General features: G+C 40.0%; 1 protein-coding gene across 1 annotated transcript in view; it reads left to right on the plus strand.

The window, feature by feature from the left end:
- Positions 1 to 21,017, plus strand: part of SLIT3 (slit guidance ligand 3) — a 523,433-nt gene that overhangs the window by 334,032 nt on the left and 168,384 nt on the right. The window contains exon 6 of the mRNA XM_066591106.1: positions 9,624 to 9,695. Coding sequence (XP_066447203.1) covers positions 9,624 to 9,695 — 72 coding nt within the window. The remainder of the gene's footprint in view (positions 1 to 9,623; positions 9,696 to 21,017) is intronic.

Here is a 21,017-nt window from a genome sequence, read left to right on the forward strand (position 1 = left end):
GGACGTATGTATGCACATAAACACGCTTGTCTGAATGAGGACTAAGAGAGCTCTCCGGATCGGTGGGAGTCTCATTGGACTGAGCCCATTACGCAAACATTTTTATATATATATAATCAATATGCCAGAAATGTGGAAAAGTGCCTTTAAATTAAGATTAAAAGTTTTGGATAATTCGTCACCTTATTCTTTAGTATTACTCTTAAAAACTTTTCCAAGGGAAGGTACAAAGCACTTGTTATCAATTGTAAGATTAGTGGTGAAACCTTTATAGAGGACAGTTGATGGTTAGTTGCATAGGGTAGAAAATTGCAATTTAGAATTTAATTAACTGCTTGAGAAATTGAACTATTGAGAGATTTGTCAGAAAAGGCAAATTATTATGAAAATAGACGGCAAGACTGCAGTTGAGATTTCACAGAATTTTAACTGATTGCAAACAGGAAATTAGGTTGTTTGATACCTTTTTTATTGTCTAATTAAACAGATTAAAGATGGAAGGTTTCTAGACGGCTTATGTCTTTTCCTCTGCATTTTATGGAGGAGCACTGGACAAATGATGGGGAAAAACATAAGCCCAGAGATGGTCCAGGGGTGGCTACATCGTAAGCGAAAGCAAAAATGCCCAGTTCCATGCTCAGTTTCTTCCGGAATTTCTTGTGTACTTACACAGAGAAACTAAGGCCTCATGCCCACGGCTGTACTGTACTTGGCCAGCGGAATATCGCAGCGGGGTCCAACATGGCGCCCCCCCAAAGACCCCATACTCAGCTCTCCAGATCCGCCGAGCGATCCGATCCGGCGAGCCAGCGCACATGCTCAGTGCAGCGCATGATGCGCCTGCTGTGGGCGGTGATGCGTAATCACACGAAACACGGTGGAAGTATCGCGTGACAGACAGCTTCCATTGACTACAATGGAAGCTGGCCGCGCATTTTTCCGCGGCAATTAGAACATGCCGCGATGCCTTTCACACTGTGGAATTCCGCAGTAGAATTCCGCAGCGTGAACATTGAAAGGCAGAAAGCTATTAGGTTTAATAGAGCCTAAAAGCATGCGGGATAACGTCGTGGATTTCCGCTGCATGAAACACAGCAGAAATCCGTCCATGGGCATTAGCACTTAAGGGCACATATTTAAGGGATCCAAACATAGAACACATGTTCTATATATAAATAGAAGGTACTATTTTCTTCAGTGTGTGATATATTGTAGTACTCTGTTACAGCACAACACCGCAGTGACCCCACTCACCTGCTACTGTGGCTGTAGTCGGTCACCATCCTCTCCGCCCCTCCCCTACCATCCCTTCCCCAAGACACTTTTGGACAGTTTTATCAACTTGTCTGAAAAAGGGATGTGGCGTAAATTGCACCAAAATTTTGGTCCAATTTTTGGCGTATAGTAAGCCAACTAATAGGGGGTGTAAACTTAGATTAGGCTGTCTTAAAATTCAACAGATTTATCATTCAGCAGAGCTACTGAAATAAAACTTGTACATTTTAAGACTGTCTAGTCTAAGTTTTCACTAACTTAAGGACGGTATTAGTGAATAAGCCCTTCTGTAGTTGCAGTAGTATTGATTCCACAGTCTTTTGCATATTATTATAAAATGCTTCAACAATTGTACAATTTTTTTTTCTAATTGTCCACTGGATAGCAGCGTCTGCAGAAAGGTAATAAATCTAGATATATAGAGAACATGCAGAACTGCAGCAATGTATCCAGGGGCATAGCTAAAGGCTCATGGGCCCGGGTGCAAAAGTTTATCTTGGGGGCCCCCCAACTTCTCTTAACCCCTTAACGCAGAGGCATAAGTTGAATCTCCTTGGCCCCAATGCAAAACCTGTAACAGGGCCACCAACTATAATGCTTCATTCATACTACTAGGCTGCCTATATGGAGAAGAGAGGCCTTATGGGCCCCCTAAGGCTCCTGGGCCCGGGTGCAACCGCATTCCCTGCATCCCCTATAGTTACGCCAACGATTGTGTTTATCCACAGATATGACCTATAGTGTGCAGAGAAAACATTCCCCACACTATTAGTCCACTTCCACCAGCCTAAATTATTGACACTTGACAGGAGGAGCTCATTGATTCATGCTACTTGCACCAAGTTTTGACCATCCTATCAGCATGATGCATCAGAATTCTGGATTCATCTGATTAGGCAATATTTTCCCACTTCTCAGTGATCCGATTTGTGCAATCTTTTGCCCACTGGAGTCTTGCCTTTCTTTTTCTCTTAGCAATGGTACTCAAACTGGCCGTCTCCTGTTATAGCCCATCCATGCTAAATAGCAGTGTATTTTGCTTTCTGACACATTAGCTGTGCATTGCCTGTTCATCAGATCTTGACATCCTCCTCTGACCCCTTCATTGTCAAGATTTTTACATCCAAGATGCTTTTCCTCAGTTACACCATTCTCACTATGCTCTCCACACCGCTGCATGAAAAAACCCCACAAGGTTGACAGTGTTTGAAATACTGGCCCTGACTAGTCTAGCACCAATAACTATGCCTCATTTGAAGTTGCTTTGATTACTGAATTTTCCCATTATAATGTTGAATCATACCGAGACTGATCCATGGAAAACTTATTTACTTTTTGTTCACAATTTATTCTGTACTGCCTTATTTACAGGGAAGCTCCAATCATGAAAGGTCAGGTATTTCTAATAAACTGGTCATTTAGTATATATCAGGATATGTGGAGAAGGAATGAGTAAAATTTGGTTAAAGGGCCACTCCGTTAAAGCTTTTTTAAATTTTTTGAAGTGAGCTAGTATTACCTTAGTTAGCTATTCCTTTCTATCTGAAACTTCTGGCCTCTTTTTGCTCAGATGGTCATGTGATCTAATTTTGACCAGCTCAAATTTACTTGGCTTTATATGTTCAGTTTCTGTGTGTCATACTATTACATGGACCCTACCACATAAACAGCTTAGTGGGGGACACAGGCTCCCCTGTCACAGTTAGTGATGATGATCACACAGTTCCTGTAACACATTTATAACAGAGGAGATCACAGCTCATCCTCCTGACTGTATACTTATGGCCTGTAGCTTATTTAAAAGAATATAGAAGGTAATGATAATGAGACTGTCCATCCAGCAAGCAGAAATGGTAAGGCCTCTAGCTAATGCTGTGCTGATAGATCATGGGATTGATGTGAAAACAAAAAGCTCACCATTAGGGCTTGTTCACACGAGTGTTGTGGGCGCACAGTATAGCCGTGTGAAAAGATCACGGTTATACTGCACTAAAGATCACGTGAACGGATTGATTCCAGCTACTTGAATCATAGGAGTCTATGGAAAGCACGCACGACTCATAGGAGTCTAAGGAAAGGATAGGTCCTGTCTTTGGGTGCACTGCGGAGCTTAGATGCGATCTTTGTTAGGTGCGCAAATTTAGCGCGTCTAACATTCTTTCATGTGAACGCTTCTATAGGAAACCATTGGTCCCTATAGAAGCGCTTACTGTGTGCGGCTATACTGCGTGCCCACAGCGTTCGTGTGAACGAGCCCTTAAGATGGCGCCTGATAAGCATCAGACAGGAGGCTGCACTGCATGGAAGTGGCTGCAATATACAGAGGAGACCTCCAGAGTGTGAGGGGGGGCAGGGATGAAAAAATGTGTTTTTGCCAAAGTAGCCCTTAAATGTATCCTCAGCTAAGTACATCCTAAGCTAATGTTTGCATTGAATGAGATTTTCCAAGCCTTTTTTCTGTAGATGTATATTACATTACCTATCATATCACACCTGGCACTTATCTCATTAGAGCACATTTGCACCCAACTCAATGTGAAAAAATATAATCTGCCTTTTGGGAAAGTTTTTTTGCATTTCTTCCCATTATAAAGTTGATGTAATATGTCACCCATTCAGCAGCAGGTGCATCTTGGCTAAGTAGCTTGCTTTAGAGGAATTAGATTTAGAAGAACTGTTGACATAGCTGATGTCAAGTCAAATGTCAGAGCACAATGAGAGGGGACAAAGGGAAGCCTCTTTTAGGAGAATTAGAGGGCAGCATGAATTATGTTAATTTGTTTAGGGGACGGTGACTAGAGGACAAACACAGGGCAGAAAAAAGAGAAGTTAGACGAGACCTAAATGCGGGTTTTCGAGTAATATATTAGTTGTTCATTGCAGAAATAAAATCTAGGGCACAAAACTGTCTCTAATACAGAAGTGTGTTTTATGGCCGATCTCTAGGAATACATTTTCTCTCAATCTCTTCTTTTTGTGTCAGTTCAGGCACATCATCACTGAGGTTCATTCTACATAATATTTTCAGACTTCAGTGTTTTATTGTCCTCTCATTTACATTTGGCAACTATTTACCCTAAAGCCCGTATAGCAAACATAAATTAGATTGATATCGGAAGCACAAGAACAGGTGTATCCCATAAAGCACGGCAACAGAAATGGCTCTCCAAAATATAGTTTGTAGCAAAAATGGATTTTTTAAAAACACATCAGCCCTTTTCTTAGGAGGGTGTAATTTGGTTTCATGGCTCATACTGATATGTGGGCTTAAAATTAGCAAAATTCCCAATCATGAACCACCTGAACCGATCATCGTTCAACCAGTTCAGCCCACTAGTTTCTGAACTGCAATGAATTGGTCTCAGATGAATATATAGTGGCATACATTGGCCATGGTGATACAAAAAAAATCACATACCGCGTAGTATACTTTCCTGCTTTGACTCGCTGTATAGAAAGCAGCGGTCTGCTGTTTTTTTCTATGCGGTTAAAAACAAGGAATGCCAACAGATGCCAGACTGATAGAGCCAAAGGGACACTCTTGTGGCCTCTGTCAGGTGAATGAGGACCTATGGACAAGTTTGGAATATACACCAGGAACTTTACCAGTTGAATCATCAGATATAGCTAGAGATCGCAGTCTAAACACAGCTTAGGCAGCTTTCAGGTGGCTGTAAAAGTCGCACAAGTTTGTGCATTTCGAGATACACAAATCTCGATCAATTATGAACCCCATTCTTAAGAACCCCCAAATCATGGCATGTCTTATTATTTGGTGTTCCCTCAGAACACATCGCCCATTGTTTTCAATGGGACAGAAAAATGCATCACACAAGGTGTGATGTGCATGCGAGTGCAATGCGAGGTTTCCCATTGAAAACAATGGGAAACACTTGCCGCTCCTCTGACGCGGCTGATCGCAACCGCACCAAAGTGATGGGAGGCATTGTTTGCAGAATAACGCCTCGCATCTGCCTGTACATCACATGAGCCAAGTTTCAGTGTCTAGGTGGCCTTAATCCCCATAATCATTTTTTATTTTTCCATCAATGGGTTTATGTGCCGGCTCATTTTTTTGTTAAAAGGTGTTAAAGGGGTCGTCTGACTTAACAAAAAAAAAACATCTGCAATTGATATCAACTAATGAAATTGCTTGTACTTATCTCTTGTTTCACCTGACGTTCCAGTTCTCATATTCTCTGGGTCCTCCTAGTTGTTGTTTGCAAGCAGCCAATATATGACGACTATAACTAGTCAATGCCCGCGGCGGTCACATGCCATGCTTTGCTGCAGGCTTCCCTACTCAGTGATGGGAGCCATGTTGTCAGGAGCTATGCAGGTGACCATTGCGGCTACGAATGGCTGAAACATTACTGCTGCGCACTTGTAAATAGAGGCTTGTTCGTGTCCGTCTTCAGGTTGGACAGCACATTGACAAGTGTTCGTGGGCTTTCCGATGTGTGTCGCGTCCAACTATTTTGGGCCCAATACCCATGCGCCAGTCTGATAAAGCCTAAATCAAATAACCCCTTCAGTGGTAAACTGTGCACAGAAGTAGATTGACTGTATGTGGCAATGCCAGTGTAGTGTGATGGTAAATTAGCAGTATCGGAGTATGGGAAGCTGAAAGGGGTGTTTGAGCGGTGACTACATACGTTCCTCTACACTTCACTTCGGCGTTTCCCATGGTGTGATTAATTTCAGTGGGACATGACTGGACATGAAAACAGAAAATGAGAACAGGGTTTTGTTCCTTGTGGAAGCCCCGTCTGTCAGGCCCCTGTTGATGTGAACTCACAATGTGTGTAATTTACAGTCTAATATACTTGTAATCTGACACATTTTAGTAAAACTTTAATTGATAGTGTGAATGGTTATTAATACTAAGCTTCTCGTGTAACGTGTATTATATTACAGTGCTTGGATGGGATCTGGTAGTGCAGATAGGCTATCGCTATTACCTGTCCCTACTATTAGTATTAATATAAGGTATACAGATGTGTAGACATACAGTGTCCGCTCTACCTTCAATTTAGGTAAAGACTCTCACAAAACAAATTCTATGCAATATCGCGACATGCTAGCAAAACCCTTGACCGGCTGCAACACCCATCACAACTACGGCGTAACCCCAATAGATGCTCACCGGATAGACCTTGCATGACATAGAACATGACTAAGCTGCTGATCGCACGCCATACGTCTTGGGATATGTTGGGCCAAGAGGAATGGAAAGGACGGACATATTTTTAGGCAGCACTGTGTACAAAGTTTAGGCATGTGGTGGAAAAAATGCTGCAGAGTAGGGCCGGCTCCACACGGGTGGACCAGACTTTGCATGCGGGAGGGCCGCTGAGGAATCCGGCTGTGAGCCCAAGCGGTGACCCTGCGCACCTGAATTTTTCTGTATTGTGGTCATGCGCAGTACAGTTTTTTTGTTGTATGTTTGTATTTCCCACATCATCGCTAAGCAATTATGTGGATACCCATGGCCTATACACAGTTAATTGCGTATGGGCTGCGGGTTGGACAGTCTCTATTGACTTTAATGGAGGCCGTCCATGCGGAGTTTGTAGCAAAATAGAGCTGAGATTTTTCGCACTTCGTATCTGCGAGTATGAGCGAAAAAAATGATTTTGCATGCCTTTTAATGCATGTGTTTTGCTGCGGATCCTCCACGCAGACGCTGAATGCAGATTCTGCAATGTGCAGCAGGCCCAAGAATGTTTTTAAAAGTAGAAGTGTTAATAGTTTTTTTTTATCAATCAACAAAATGCAGAGAATGAACAAAAGAGAAAAATGAATATAAATGAAATGAAAATGGCATCAATTTTTCTAGGTTTACTTGCACACAGTTTTTGAAGAAACTTGGTAGGGAGGTTGTTCCACACATCTGGGAGAACTAACCTGAGACCTTGTGTGGATTTTGAGTTGTTTGTATCCTTCTGTCTCTTCATGTAAGGCCGGTGGCATATGAACTGGTCGGATTTCGCATGCGGGAACCCACAGCACAATCCTACCCTGTGCCCGGCCGGCATCGGCACGTACCTTTAAAAATCTGTATTGCGGATGGCTCTGATGGCTCACCTTCGGACATGTGCATTACAGATTTTTTTCTCAAATCTGTATTTACTTGCGGATGGGCGGTGGGTCGGATGGCTTCGATTGACTTCAATGGAACCCATCCGCATGGAATCCAGGTAAAAATAGAACATGCTGCGATTTAATTTCCGCGAGCAGAAATTGCAATCGCTGTCCGCTCATGTGAGCAGACATGTAAATGTTCTATTTTTTTAATCGATGCGGAATACTGTGGATCATCTGTGTGGATGAAGATCGCGGATTCCGCAATTCGAATCCGGTCGTGTGCCGCTGGCCAAAACTGGGACTTAATGATGTTGAGATCAGGGCTCTGTGGGGGCCATATCATCACTTCCAGGACTCCCTGTTCTTCTTTACACTGAAGATAGTTGTTAATGACATTTGCTGTATGTTTGGGGTTGTTGTTCTACTACAGGATACATTTGTAGCCAATTAGACGCCTTCTATTTTTGAAAAAAACTCTTAGGCCTCCTTCCCACGAGCGTGACGGGGTCCGCCGCGTAATATTACGCAGTGAAGCCCGTCACGGCGCCCCCCAGAGCCCCTATACTTACCTGCGGGAGATAGCGTGAAATCGCTTCCCCGCCCACCACCGCCGCGTCACCTCCCGTCACCGCCCACCACCGCCGCGTCACCGGCCGTGTCACGTGCACGGCCGGCCGTGTCACGTGACGCGGCCGGCCGCGTCATTTGGCGTCATATGACGCGCGGCGGTGGGCGGGAAAGCGTTTTTTCACGCTATCTCCCGCTGGTTACAGCGGGAGATAGCGTGAACGGACGGCTTCCATTGACTGCAATGGAAGCCGTCAGTGCGTACAGCCCGTCCTCACCCGCAGAAAATAGAGCATGCTGCGGGTGAGGACGGGAGAAATCGCGGTGCGTAATTCCGCGCTGGAATTACGCATCGTGAGCATTGTGCTATTAGGTTCAATAGAACCTAATAGCTGCGGGCAACGCAGCGGATTTTCGCCGCGAATTACGCGGCGGAAATCCGTTCGTGGGAAGGAGGCCTAGTTTGTAGAACTTTTTCTACACCTGCCTAAAACTTTTGCACAGTACTGTATGTTCACATGAGCCTGAAATGATGTGGATTTTTTGTGCTATGGAAAATCCAAAGATTTTTCAGTTTTTATGTATCGCGTATAGCATTTTAGAAATACCATCCACATGCTGCGGAGAAAAGTGTAAACTTCGCCATGCTGCGGATTTTCACCTCCACACCCTGTCGATTTTTTGCTGCATATTCTCACAGCAGATTTCACCCCTTCTGACAAAGGGCTGAAATGAAGAGCAGATCTGCCCCCAAATCCTCACTATTTGGCGCAGATTTGCTACAGCGATGTCTGACTATACGGTTACTGTACATTTCGTAAATGAGGTTGATTCAGCTCTAACCGTTCCCTTAGTTGGTCGTATAATGTACATCATGAGTTTCTTTTTCATTAGCCTAAGTGCACACTGGCATTGGCATAATATGTCAATGAAGCTGCTTTAGTATGGAAATGACTTTTGATTTCCAGTTTTCTCCCTGTGTGTGCCTTCATAATGGTGCGCCTGTTGCAGCAGTCAATGCTGCTTAAACCAAATCCACTTGGAAATATTTCATTCAATGATGATTGAAAAGAACGGACTCCCCAGATGGGACCAAGAACAATTCACAGAGGCTCTGAACCCCCACAGACATGTGGTGCTTAGAATAATAAAGGACTATACAATTAGATTAGTGGAGTCTAATTTGGTATTGGTCTATTCCCCAGACACTGGTGCAGCTCTTGTGCAGATAAAGGCTGAAATTTACTACAGTGTCAGGACGGAGGACTGCAACTTCCAGTAAAGAAGGGGAAAAAAAGGGATTGTGGGAGGTCGCTGAGGGCAGCAAAGTGACCTCACATGATTTACGGGCCTTTAGCTTAATGAAATTGTTTCAGTGACATGATGGTAAAAGCCCGTAATGGATTGGATGCCATAATGTAATGAAATTACTCCCTTCTGCCTTTAAAAAAATGTTCAATTAATATTTACGGAGACCTGACAGACTTCAGTGTGTTATAGCGTGTGCAGCTCTCTCAGACAGTCCGTATCAACCGAGAGAGCAGCACTCTACCAACGAGTCTCCTCCTGGGTGACGAGCGTAGACTGCAAAGGGGGTGGAGGGACACCTTAGTGACAAGAAAGCCTGGACCCTGGTTCTAGAAGGCAGCTTTTGTTACCCAGCCATCCTTTTGACTTTTCCTTCCTTTCTACAGGCAACTGGACAACAACCAGATTAGCTGCATTGAAGATGGAGTCTTTCGAGCTCTGCGTGACTTGGAGATTCTGTGAGTTGACTTCTTGTGATTTCTTGTCTTGTCTGTATGTACGTGTATTCACATCCTTTCATGCTGCAGTGCTAAGAGAGAGCCGAAAACCTGTCTCTGTCCCTCCTTTCTGTGCCCTGCTGAAAGTGTTTCAACCAGTGAAAGTGAATTTTCTCACCTCCCACAGAGTGGGGTTACTGCTAATTAAGCCATGACAGAGTATTTCTTCTTCAGATGCTCCCCATGAGCCTTTTTTTTTTTTTACGGTGGTGTATTGAGATGCCGGCTAAGCTGATGCATTCGAGCAGCACATATAATGCAGATAACCTTTACTTCGGTCCCTGAATGAGTTAATAGGTTCATCGTATCTCTCATAGGGACAGTAGTTGGATATGCCGCACATGGAGCATGTTCCAGGATGAGCTTGTACCTCCATGCATGTGTTCTTGCCTGAAATCAGTTCAACACATAGCAGCTTGCATGCATTCACACCAGAACCCTCTTTCATGCCATGCACATCATTCTGTAGATGGAAGCATTGCTGCAAAAATACACACTGGTTTCATTGTAACCTTTTCACGGAATCTGTCGTCTAAGAGAAGGCAACCAGTTCAACCGGCAAAATCAGCAACCTATTTGTGATTCCGAGTGCTACTCCAACTATTCTTGGCATTTTTTGTTTTCTGTGTTTCTGTGCATGTAGTATGTGCTAGTGAGCATGTGCAAGCTCCGAATGGGTAGTGAACTCTATAGTACAAATGAACTGGCAAGGCCTCACATAGACACGTGAAGAGGTTACACAGAGGCCATGACGCCAAGTATGTGGCACAGTGATATATTGTCACTGAATATGTAAGTAGATACAGAAATGCACTTATCTATATCAGTTTACTCTAAAAATGTATTGCAAGTAGACTGCACTTGTATCTTCCGATAACGCAATCCCCCTTACAGCAGAAACCTTTTATCTTACCGGTGATACACTTAATCTACATTGCCGTAACAATTGATGAACGTAAGAAAGCATTCCTTCGGTTCACAAAGGGTCAATCCTAGTCATTGGAAAGGATCCCCCTAGAACAGCCTCCTTCTATGAATTCTTGATACTACTGATGTGATACATTTTGTATGCATATGGCTTTGCAAAATCTACACTGCATTTCGTTAATAGTCATGCAGCCTGCTTTACTATCCATTGTCAGAAACTGAATATAATGTTAATAATATGAGTCGGGTAGAAATGAAATGCACTTTACCAGTGAAGTGTGACAGCATAATCATAATTGTAATAAAGGAACACAGACATTGCTGTAACACATCAGCCTGTTTTCCTATGGCAAATAGAACATAAAAATAAACATCTCACACATCCTTGCAGCAAAAAATCAATTGTAAACTCTTACAAAATTCAAAGCAGCTGGAAAGCCAATGCAGTTGAATCTCTACTATAGGCATGTGGTTATAAAGCCATTGATTTAAGTTTCTGAGTGCTGGACAGTAGGCTGTATTAGTAATGTTGAAACATATAAGTTGGCATATCTGATGCCCTCTCAAGCTGTGGCCAATAGTTTGAAGAAGGCTCATGGTGCAATGGAAATCAAAGGGGATATTGACAGCAGACTGATGCTACTAAAAGTCTGCAAGGAAATGAAGCTTGATTAATAATAAAATAGAAAAGGTAAGAATAAAACATCAGCAAAATATTGAAGTACAAATAAAATCACAAACAAGGTAAACCACATAAAATGGCCAATGTGGAGGCCATTTCCGTAGAGGATAGAGACAGTTTCCGGAGTTTTTGATCAAGGGAAGTCTATTCCAACAATATAGAGATTGTGTCAAAATTACTCGGTTGTGCAGTTTTATTCTTTCAATGATCGTTGTGATCTACAGCATTGCATCTACAGGGTAATCGAGCCCTGACTTTCCATACAGGCTTAATAAGGGTCCCATACACATAAGAGAAAATTCGGCTGAGCCTGTCAAATTCAGTATGACTGGCCGGCTGGTTTATGTCTATGGAGGCCCCAATTCTCCTCCAGTAGATTAAATCGGATTTAAGAAGCATTCGGCATATCTAAATTGAACAACCGACCCTTTTGTTCTCGCAAGATAAGCCGCCATGGGAGGTGTCTTGGCAGCGTCTAACTCCAATCTCCACATTGGAAATACATGCATGCTAGGCAATGCCAAGGATGCATGTATATTGGGAGTTTGGGAGGTGTAGCGGTTGGCTGAACAAGCTGTGGTGTTTGGGCGCCTTTAGAATCAGAACATAAACATTAGGATGTATATGAACTGGTGTAATGTTTTGACTTGTTACTCTGAAAAAAATCTTCGCATCTACCGAATGCTTCGTTGTCATCTTTGACCAAGTCAATTTAGATACGTAATTAGTACATAATAGACTCTAATTTAAGAAACCCAACCCTACTCTTTGTTTTTCTTTTTAGAATTCTTACCCTCAGTTTCAATTTCTAACACTTCTTTCTGTATGTTCATTTTATGTAGAGTTGTTGATGGTCTGACCTTGTTCGGATTTGATTACTTTTCGTGGATACCATTCTTTATTCCTAATCTATCATACTTAGCTACCGTATTACAGGTTGAAATTGTACTGTTACTTTGTGGCATTATGTTACTTCTACTTTATGGAAAAAATATAAAATGAAGGTTTAAAAGAAAAGAACTACTGAATAATAATGTCACAAACGGCAAGATTACTTGAGTAATTTGCATCCCGGCCCTATGCACATGAACATAGTTTGGCTCCATGAACCCTCTGAGTCGAACATGGCCATAATAAGGTGCTCATAAATTTCTATGAGGCCCTAATGCACCCCTGTTTCCCTTCATTCTTATATGGAAACATACAGAGGTACTTTTGTCAGATTGAGTGTGAATAAGACAGAAATAAATGGTAATCTCCATTGGACACCATATTCTGAAGCTACTGTCCCTAGATCTCCCAGGAGAGAACAATTCTGTAATACAATGGTAGTATGCAGCCACAAAGCTGTGCATGCCTCTGTACAGTCTATGTGAATATGGCTTGCCCATATACATGAGACTTTAAAACACAACATATCCCTTCTGAGAGAAAAGTAATAATCATGTACACATTGAATAGGACGCACAAGAGTCAATGCAACAGAGCTGAATAAGCCATGTAGCATAATGTGCCTTCATATGTTATCAGTGGTTGACCACAGTGCACACAGTGTAGAGAGTCCAACATTCGAGCTTTGCTGAATATGTACTACTGAAAGGAAAGCAAACTTTAGGTACTTTATGCAAGATCTAGTCTTAGGGTATGGATTGTGCTAGAGAATAAAAAGGATCAATTGAAACATGGAACCGCTGAAGACCAAATAATACTGTTGTGACTACAGTTATCCATAATATTACTCAACCTGCAAGGTCACGCTCACATAAGTCCAGAAGGTTGAGATATGGGGAGTTGTGTGGAGGGGTCCTTTGCCTCTATGCTTGCCTATGACTTTATAAAACAATGTGGTTGTTCCCCCAACACAAAATAGGCATAGAAATGGTTGGAAATAGCCTTGTTTTGACCATTCTGAGCCATAATTTTTTAAAACTCGGTTTATTAAAACATCTATTAAAACAGCGTTAAACAGACACAGAATTACAACACAAATGTAGTATATAATAGAAAATACAAACATATATGTGTATTCCTACACGGTATATGTACACAGCCATTACTTCGCAAGTCAGAAAAGGGAAAGAAAAAGCGTTCCCGACATGTCACAAGCAATATTCAAACAGGTAAAGGGGGTTCTACAGTGTGAAGCCTTACCAAATTCGCTCTAAGTTTTCTGGATCCCTGTTATGTGGGGCAGTTGTGTGATATTGACATAAGTTAACTAAAATGTGCATGGTAAAATCTAAATAGGATTATTATATACCAAGCATTAGCATTGTTTAGATGTCCAATAACTCACCTGAACACAACCTATGACATATTACACATGAACAGGAGGCGGCTTTTGATGACCTAGCCATTAATGTATTGTTGCTATAAAATTACCCCCAAAAACTGGAAACATCCTTGGTGTGTTGGATGCTGAAATGTAGAAATTGTTGAGAACTCCTAAAGTATCTTCTATGTTTGCTTACCTGTTTTTCTACCCATGTGTCCCATTCATTAGGATAAGAGTGAACTTGTGGTTCTCTCTCTAAAGAGAATGGAGCTGGGGGACTTTCATTGTCTGGAATCCAGGAATTGGACCAGCTCTGATCACACTTCTGTGGCATGTATAGCTGACATGCTGCAAATAGTAATATTGGAAAAGCGCCTTTAAGTCACTTAGTCAAACGTTACACTGAAAGTCATTGCTGAAGGCTTCCTCATTATTTAACTCTACTGGTGGAATTTGACTGGTATATAAAGCTATTTCAATAGGTTTCTTTAGGAATAAAACTTCTACAAGTTCTAGAAAAAAAGGTGTGGCCAATGACTTTGTAAACCGGTCACGTATGAGAGACTCTGCAGTGGCAGTGATGTCATTTTGAGCATGGATGTGCCAATGCGGCATTTTTTTTTTCTTTTGTAAGTTAAAACTTAGCATTCTCAGATGTTAAATCAGTGGTTATTAAAAACACACGAATGAATCGCAATGAGTAAATAGGACTGAAAATATTTAATGAGTTTACTAAAATGTATTATTTCTACATAGGATGAGGGAATCCTTGAATCCCAGAAATTTACATTTCTGGATTAGAAATAATTTAGTTGTACTGCCATGTGTCAGTGTAATGGCCCATGGATTACTTTCTTCATAATGCAATGTAGAAAAACAGGGCACTTGGCCAACAGAAACACCACCATCTTTTTGGTTATTGCTCGTCAAACAAGAATTCCCAACTGTCAGTTTGATGCTTTTAACTATTTTCATTGGAAATAAATCATTGAAGTTCAAGGAGCCGTTGTAATTTTGTAAAACAACAAATTTTCTTATTTTTTTGGGCACAACTAATTTGTCTAATTATAATAAGCACATTAAGTTTTTTAATTATTTTATATAACAAATGGATACACAGCTATACAACGCAGTAGACCATTCCATAATATAATTTAGAACAGGTGCATAGGTAAATCAAAGATAAATTAGTGAAGGGAATTATATATGTCAATGAATGTCTGTCTCAAGGTACACATGGCAGCAGTATCTCTAAGCTGACCAAAACCACCCACTAGGATTCTACTGAGATGCCATTCTAGATTTGTAGAGATCTACCTTTTAACACAAACCAACATTTATTGGTAGAAGAGCAGGTCTCTGAGATGTGGCTTTTGGCTTGCAACTGAACACATTAGTATGATTACCTAGAATTAATAACTGGCATCCTCTCATTGTCCTACTTTGGACCAAAATTGCACCACTAAAATGGAAATCCGAGCCTTGGTATTCAGCCTTCAAAGCCCGGCTTCCTGTGTACTGTGTTGTGGTATTTAGCATTAACAATGTTAGCAGTCCAGTATAATCCATGTAATAGAGTGTGAATCTACCACCAAAGTATTGTTAGGCACTACATATACTTAGTCCCGCTGTACAATACACAGCTAAATAGGGCAACATACCAAAAAACTAAGCTTGCAGTTCTCTCTGGCAGGATAACTTGTACTTTTATGTCTGTTGTGTCTTTGCAATTTCATTGCTTAAAGAAGAGATTCCAGTCAAAATATGGTGAAACCAGATATTTTATTTTCCATTTTCATATTCTGTGTGCAGAAATTGCAGTGCTTTATGTGGGCTTAATTTGTTTTCATTAAGACTGTAATTTGATCAAATCTGCACTGTAAAGACTAGATGGTACTACTGATAGAGCACAAAGGCTGCATTTTTTAAAGTCACCAGAGAACAAAGAAAACATGTATTTTTAGAGCAAGTTATGAAAAATAATATAGTAACCAAAGAAACTTGACGTACTTTCACAACCTTACAAGATAGGGTCTTTGAAGGGTCAGTTTAGTTCAGTTGTATAAACCTGTTGTCAGTAGAGTTTACACCATGCGTGCTTGACTTTGTCTCCATTCAGATTAGTCATGTTTTTGATCACTGAAATGCATGGAAAATATAGATGATTGATGTCCTACGATGACCTTGAATATCTGTTGCCCATGTTGACTTTTATTGGCTATTGGTAGATGCCCTGCTTTTAAGCTGGTTTTGCCGCATTGCGGATATTGAAGTGTTGCTGTGTCTGCTAGGTGACTGTTGCCGGTTGCACGAAGGTAATGCTCTTCAAATGTCGAAAATGCAGAATGAGTTTTATGGCGCAAGCTTTTGTTAGGGTTTTCTTTCATTTAATTAACTTTATGGAAGACTTATCGCCCTCTATGTCAAACCCCATATTAAGAAACCATGTGACTGGGCCTATCATTTTTGGACATCTACTATTAAAGATATCTTGAATGAATTGAATAATTTAGCACAATTAGTTATCGGAAATGTTACCTCCATTGTGTAAATCATGATCTATGTTCTCCATAACTTTGTCTTAATTTTGACTGGCACAGAGAACATAAACTAGGGTATGTCAGGTTTATTGCTTATAGTCAAGCATAATGTGCATGGTTTCCGATAAATCGGAATTTAGCACATAAAATTCAGAAAGAGAGCAGTTTGCGAGAAATTGTCATAATGCAGCAGAAATATAGTCATGCGCCAACCGTATTTAAATTTTTTACTATCATGTGATACTGAATGGACCTATCCAGTACCAGTCTAGTAGCTAAAATAGCTTGTATTGCACCAAGATAAAAAGATCTAGTGAACGCAGCTATATAGCAGGTCTTTGAAATGAGAAACTCTTTTGGTGAGTAAAATACATGTAATTACAAATTGGGACTTTTCCACTTTTCAACATTTTGTCGTACAGTCTTATCTTTTAATGCTTATGCTTCTTATTACTGGTAGATTGGATTCATTTTTAAAATATTATACATTTTTATAACAATTTATTGGATTTTCGTAGCCTTGACCATTCAATTATTCGTATTTTATACCCATTTGTTGGGGATATTTGGAAATCTTTCAGTTTGTTTCACACACCATTGTTTTTCTGTAGTCTATTGTAGTACTGTAGAGTGTGACAAATGCAGGGATGATTTTCTATCTCTTATTAACTGTGGAACACAAAGCTTTTTTAACGATATTTATGCAACAGGAACAGTAAGTATGTGATCGCTGTGTATTTTGGTATGCAATAGGACTCTTTCATACAAACTGCTTGATGAAGATTTTTACTGATTGTCATCAATCTTACTGTATAATAATAGCACTTACAAAATTCTTCAAGACAGGAAAAAATGTACGTTTCTAAGCAATATCTTGTAAATTTATGTCACGGAAACGGGAGTATTGATAACGTTGTCTTGGGGATCGCGTAAAACCCAAGAATCGCATAGCTAAAAACATTTTTGAGAAAGAAAACTTCTAGAATAGACTTGAAATATGTTGGGCTAAAAACACAGGATTCCAGTATTCAATAATAAGATTTAGTGCTTTTCTTGATGAAATAATGACTATGAAGAAATATCCAGGGATATCTCGGATATCTCAATGCTATCGCTTACCTACTTGACAGGCTTTTAAGTTTAAATTATTTTATCACGTAATAGAGCCAAAGTGTATATAGCATGAAGATATAGGTGATTAGAAGAAGTGAATCTGGTGACATAAGTGCGACAAATCCCAAATAATATGCACAGATAACACGATAACAATGAAGGATACATTATGAAGTATATAACAGAAAAGATGGCTTTGGCTGAAGAGTTATATCTGGCCTGTAGGAGTAATAATGAAAATATTAGTAAAGGTTGTATAAACTACAGATGTTATAAATGGAGTAATCTCCTATGCCATCGGAAAACTGCACAAATTTTCAGAAATCTAGTGCGTTATTTTCATCTTCCCAGATAAATGGCTAACCATCCATAGATTTCTTAGAGGAGTGTAAATGTATACGACATAGTCATTTTCCAAAGTCTTTTCTCTACATTTACATATAACTTCACTAAACTCAAGGCTACACAGATATAAAGCACTTGTGCTAATGACAATACACTTCATTTCAAGAACCTAAAACATGCAAAGTGGTGAAACACTAATGGATGTTTTTCTGAACCGATCTTGCTTCGAACACAAAAATGTAATTTTTGATATACAATAAAAGTGATTGGAAAAAAATAAGCCATTCGACTTCACTGGTCCTTGAGTCCAGCACATTTTCAGTGGTTGTTGATGTAATGCCATAAGACTGAAGTGCTTTAACTGATGGAGACAAAGTTCTAGTAACATTTCTTGACTATGGAAGAAATTTTCAACTCGCATCTAGAATACAGATTTAGTATTTAGAAAGTAGAGACTTGCTTTCTTTGTGTATTATGAGTCAGATTTTGTAAGCTCTAATAGGATGACTTACTGTTGATAGCTTCTGTTTTTCATTCATTAGCTTGTAGTCATTACTCCACCCCTCTGCAGTACTTCAGTTACATCTATTAGAAAATAAGCCATCTCTAATCTCCCTTTTACAAGAACCTTATTCACAGCATCATACTTATTACCCTTTATTGCTTCTGTATGGAGTAGTGGCAGACTTACTTAAAGCATTTCATATGTATATAGATACAGAGAATGAGAGAGAGACAGATTGAAAGTTTCTCCAAAGACTTAGTCATACAAGAAGAAAAAGTAGGTGTAAAATGAAGAACAAGCATATTGAGAATGATAAAGATGCCTTCATTGTACATACTACATATTGTTGTCTCTTTTTATGTGCAACATTTGTAGTTGTATTAAGAGTCAAAAGAACCATGTCAAGAACAGTAGATGCCTCAACATCTCAATAGACCCCCTCTAGATCCAATTTGCAACTGTTAAGGGCATATAACTAATCTTAGCGGAATAACAATGGGCATGTAAAGTGCAGTACAAATGTGCAAACTTGTAACAATCTAATGTGAAAGATGTTGGCATGCAGCACAGATCACAAGTTTCTTATGGTCTGTGTTGCACGCCAAGTAGAAAGTACAGAAATGTCTGCTCTTTGATGGACCCTTTGCTGTAGTTCCCATATTTATTTTCATGGCAGCAGTGTGGAAAGACCTTTGCACACACTACAGTAAGTTTAGATAGAGAGCACACTTTTCCTTATGCTGGATGTGCAATTAATGTCCGATAGGTGAAGGTACCATCTGTGGAAGCTCTTTTGGGAAAACGCCAATCTTCTTTATTCTAGTGTTTGGTAGTTCTTGAAAGAACTGAGCCAGCAAGTACAGAATAGTTTCAGAATTTTGCATTATTAATCAACTACATTGGGGGTTTTTGTTCATGATATTGCATAGTCAGATTTTTACCCAATCAGGTTCAATATTGCCATATTAACATTTGATATGGTTCATATCTGCTTATTATTATGTCACATCGTTCCGATAATCTGGAGGCACAATAGTTAGTCTTAAAGACATTTTCTAGCCTCTATATGCCTATTTGTTAATTTTTTTCATTCATTAATAGGTCATCAATAGTTGGTCGGCAGGGGTCTGCTGCTCAGGATCCCTGCTAATCAGCTATTTGCCAGGCCCATGGTCAGTGCAAACTGAGTTAGAAACTGATAGTTCTGTCCACATTTTGGCATTGTTAGTATAGCAGGTACAGCTCTTATTAAATTTAACCTTAACCTGGCAAACATTGGGGATCTAACCATACTCTTTGTGTGATTGAATGGAAGGAGCAGATGTACTCATAGAATTTCCAACATTCAATAATGCCTGTGTGTTGATGAACCCTTTTGATAATCTGGAATGTGTTTCACTTACACAGTTGGGCTGCATATAGTATGCTTCAGAAATAATATACGTTTTTATACAACTCCACTGGCAAAAGACCAGCGTGAATGAATGCGATTGAATGCATTTTCTCTGTTGTGCTGTTAAAAGTTTCAGAATTATAGAAATAATGGACAATACCTACCAATAGGAACATATTTTTTCTAACTGAGTATTATGTTTGGCTCATAGATGAAGATGTCAGTACATAAGTTTTTTAGATGTAACTGTCCATCCATCAAGATTACAAAATAACAGTTCCTAGTCGGGATCACACTGCTCTTCAATAGTACTTCAGCTATATTTAATTCCATATTACTGTAAAAGAAGGAGGTTGGGAGAAAAATCATATTTTTCATGTTCTTTGGAAGCCTCAAAAGCTGGTGGAAAGGCTATTTCTAGCTGTTAATGCTACTGTGCTGCTATAAAATATTCAGTAGACAAAGACATTACACTTGCAAGAATGTATTGTAAGGATCCTTGACACTGAAGAACTACTTGAGTGACCATTTACAATTAAATACGAAAAATTACCTTGAGATAAGTAACGCAAATATTTACTATAAATTCTTACCATATAATGAAAATTATGGACATACAATGTTTTCTTATAGCATAGTTCAACGCGTTTTGTATCACTTCACATCCAATCTTGGATAGCAGTTCTAAAAAGTAAACATATAAAATGGGATATCTATGTTCATCAGTCTGACTCTTTGTGGGGTTTTTTTCTGGCCCCTACATGCCTATTTGTTACTTTTTTTCTTTCATTAATCTGTAATTACAAAAAAGTACCCAATCATGTAAATGGTCTTCCTGTAATACTAGACTTCCCCAAAACATCAGGCTGGCTGCGGCTTTCTCCAGTAAAATCAGTGGTTTGCCAGGGGTGCCAAGAGCGGGACTCCAGGGGAATTAGATTATTATCCCAAGTCCAGCATTCTCAAGGGGGTTGTGCATCTACAATCCTTTTAAAATAGAATCAACTTTCAAATTATAAGTACATACATAAAGCTTATCATACACCTTAGATAGGTTTCGGCTGGACACTGATTTGATAGTTATTCCTCCTGCCAACCCCACCCATAGGCATGCATGCCGAGCGTGCATGGGTTCTCAATGGGAAGAGCATAAAGTCACTGCCAGACACCACCAGCTTGAGAACAAAGTATGTTTAAAGTCCTGATGCCCATTAGAGAGTTTGTTCTAGGTTCGGAATTTATTTAATGTGGAAAAAGTGATGTATAGAGCTCCAGCACTTCTCATTAAAAAATTAATCTTGATTAGAATATATCCATAGAAAGGTAAAAAAGCTCACATGTGCGAACAGGGACCAACGCGTCTTGGCAAAAAACTAAGCCTTAATCCTAGCATACAACCTGTACAAGAAGCAAGTGGTTTAAACATGACAAAAGCAGGACCACTTCTACTAAAGAATAAATACTAAGGAAAAGAAACCCATGAAAAACAATTAAAAAAACAAT

This window comes from Eleutherodactylus coqui, chromosome 2 (genome assembly GCF_035609145.1).
Source record: "Eleutherodactylus coqui strain aEleCoq1 chromosome 2, aEleCoq1.hap1, whole genome shotgun sequence".
NCBI lineage: Eukaryota > Metazoa > Chordata > Amphibia > Anura > Eleutherodactylidae > Eleutherodactylus > Eleutherodactylus coqui.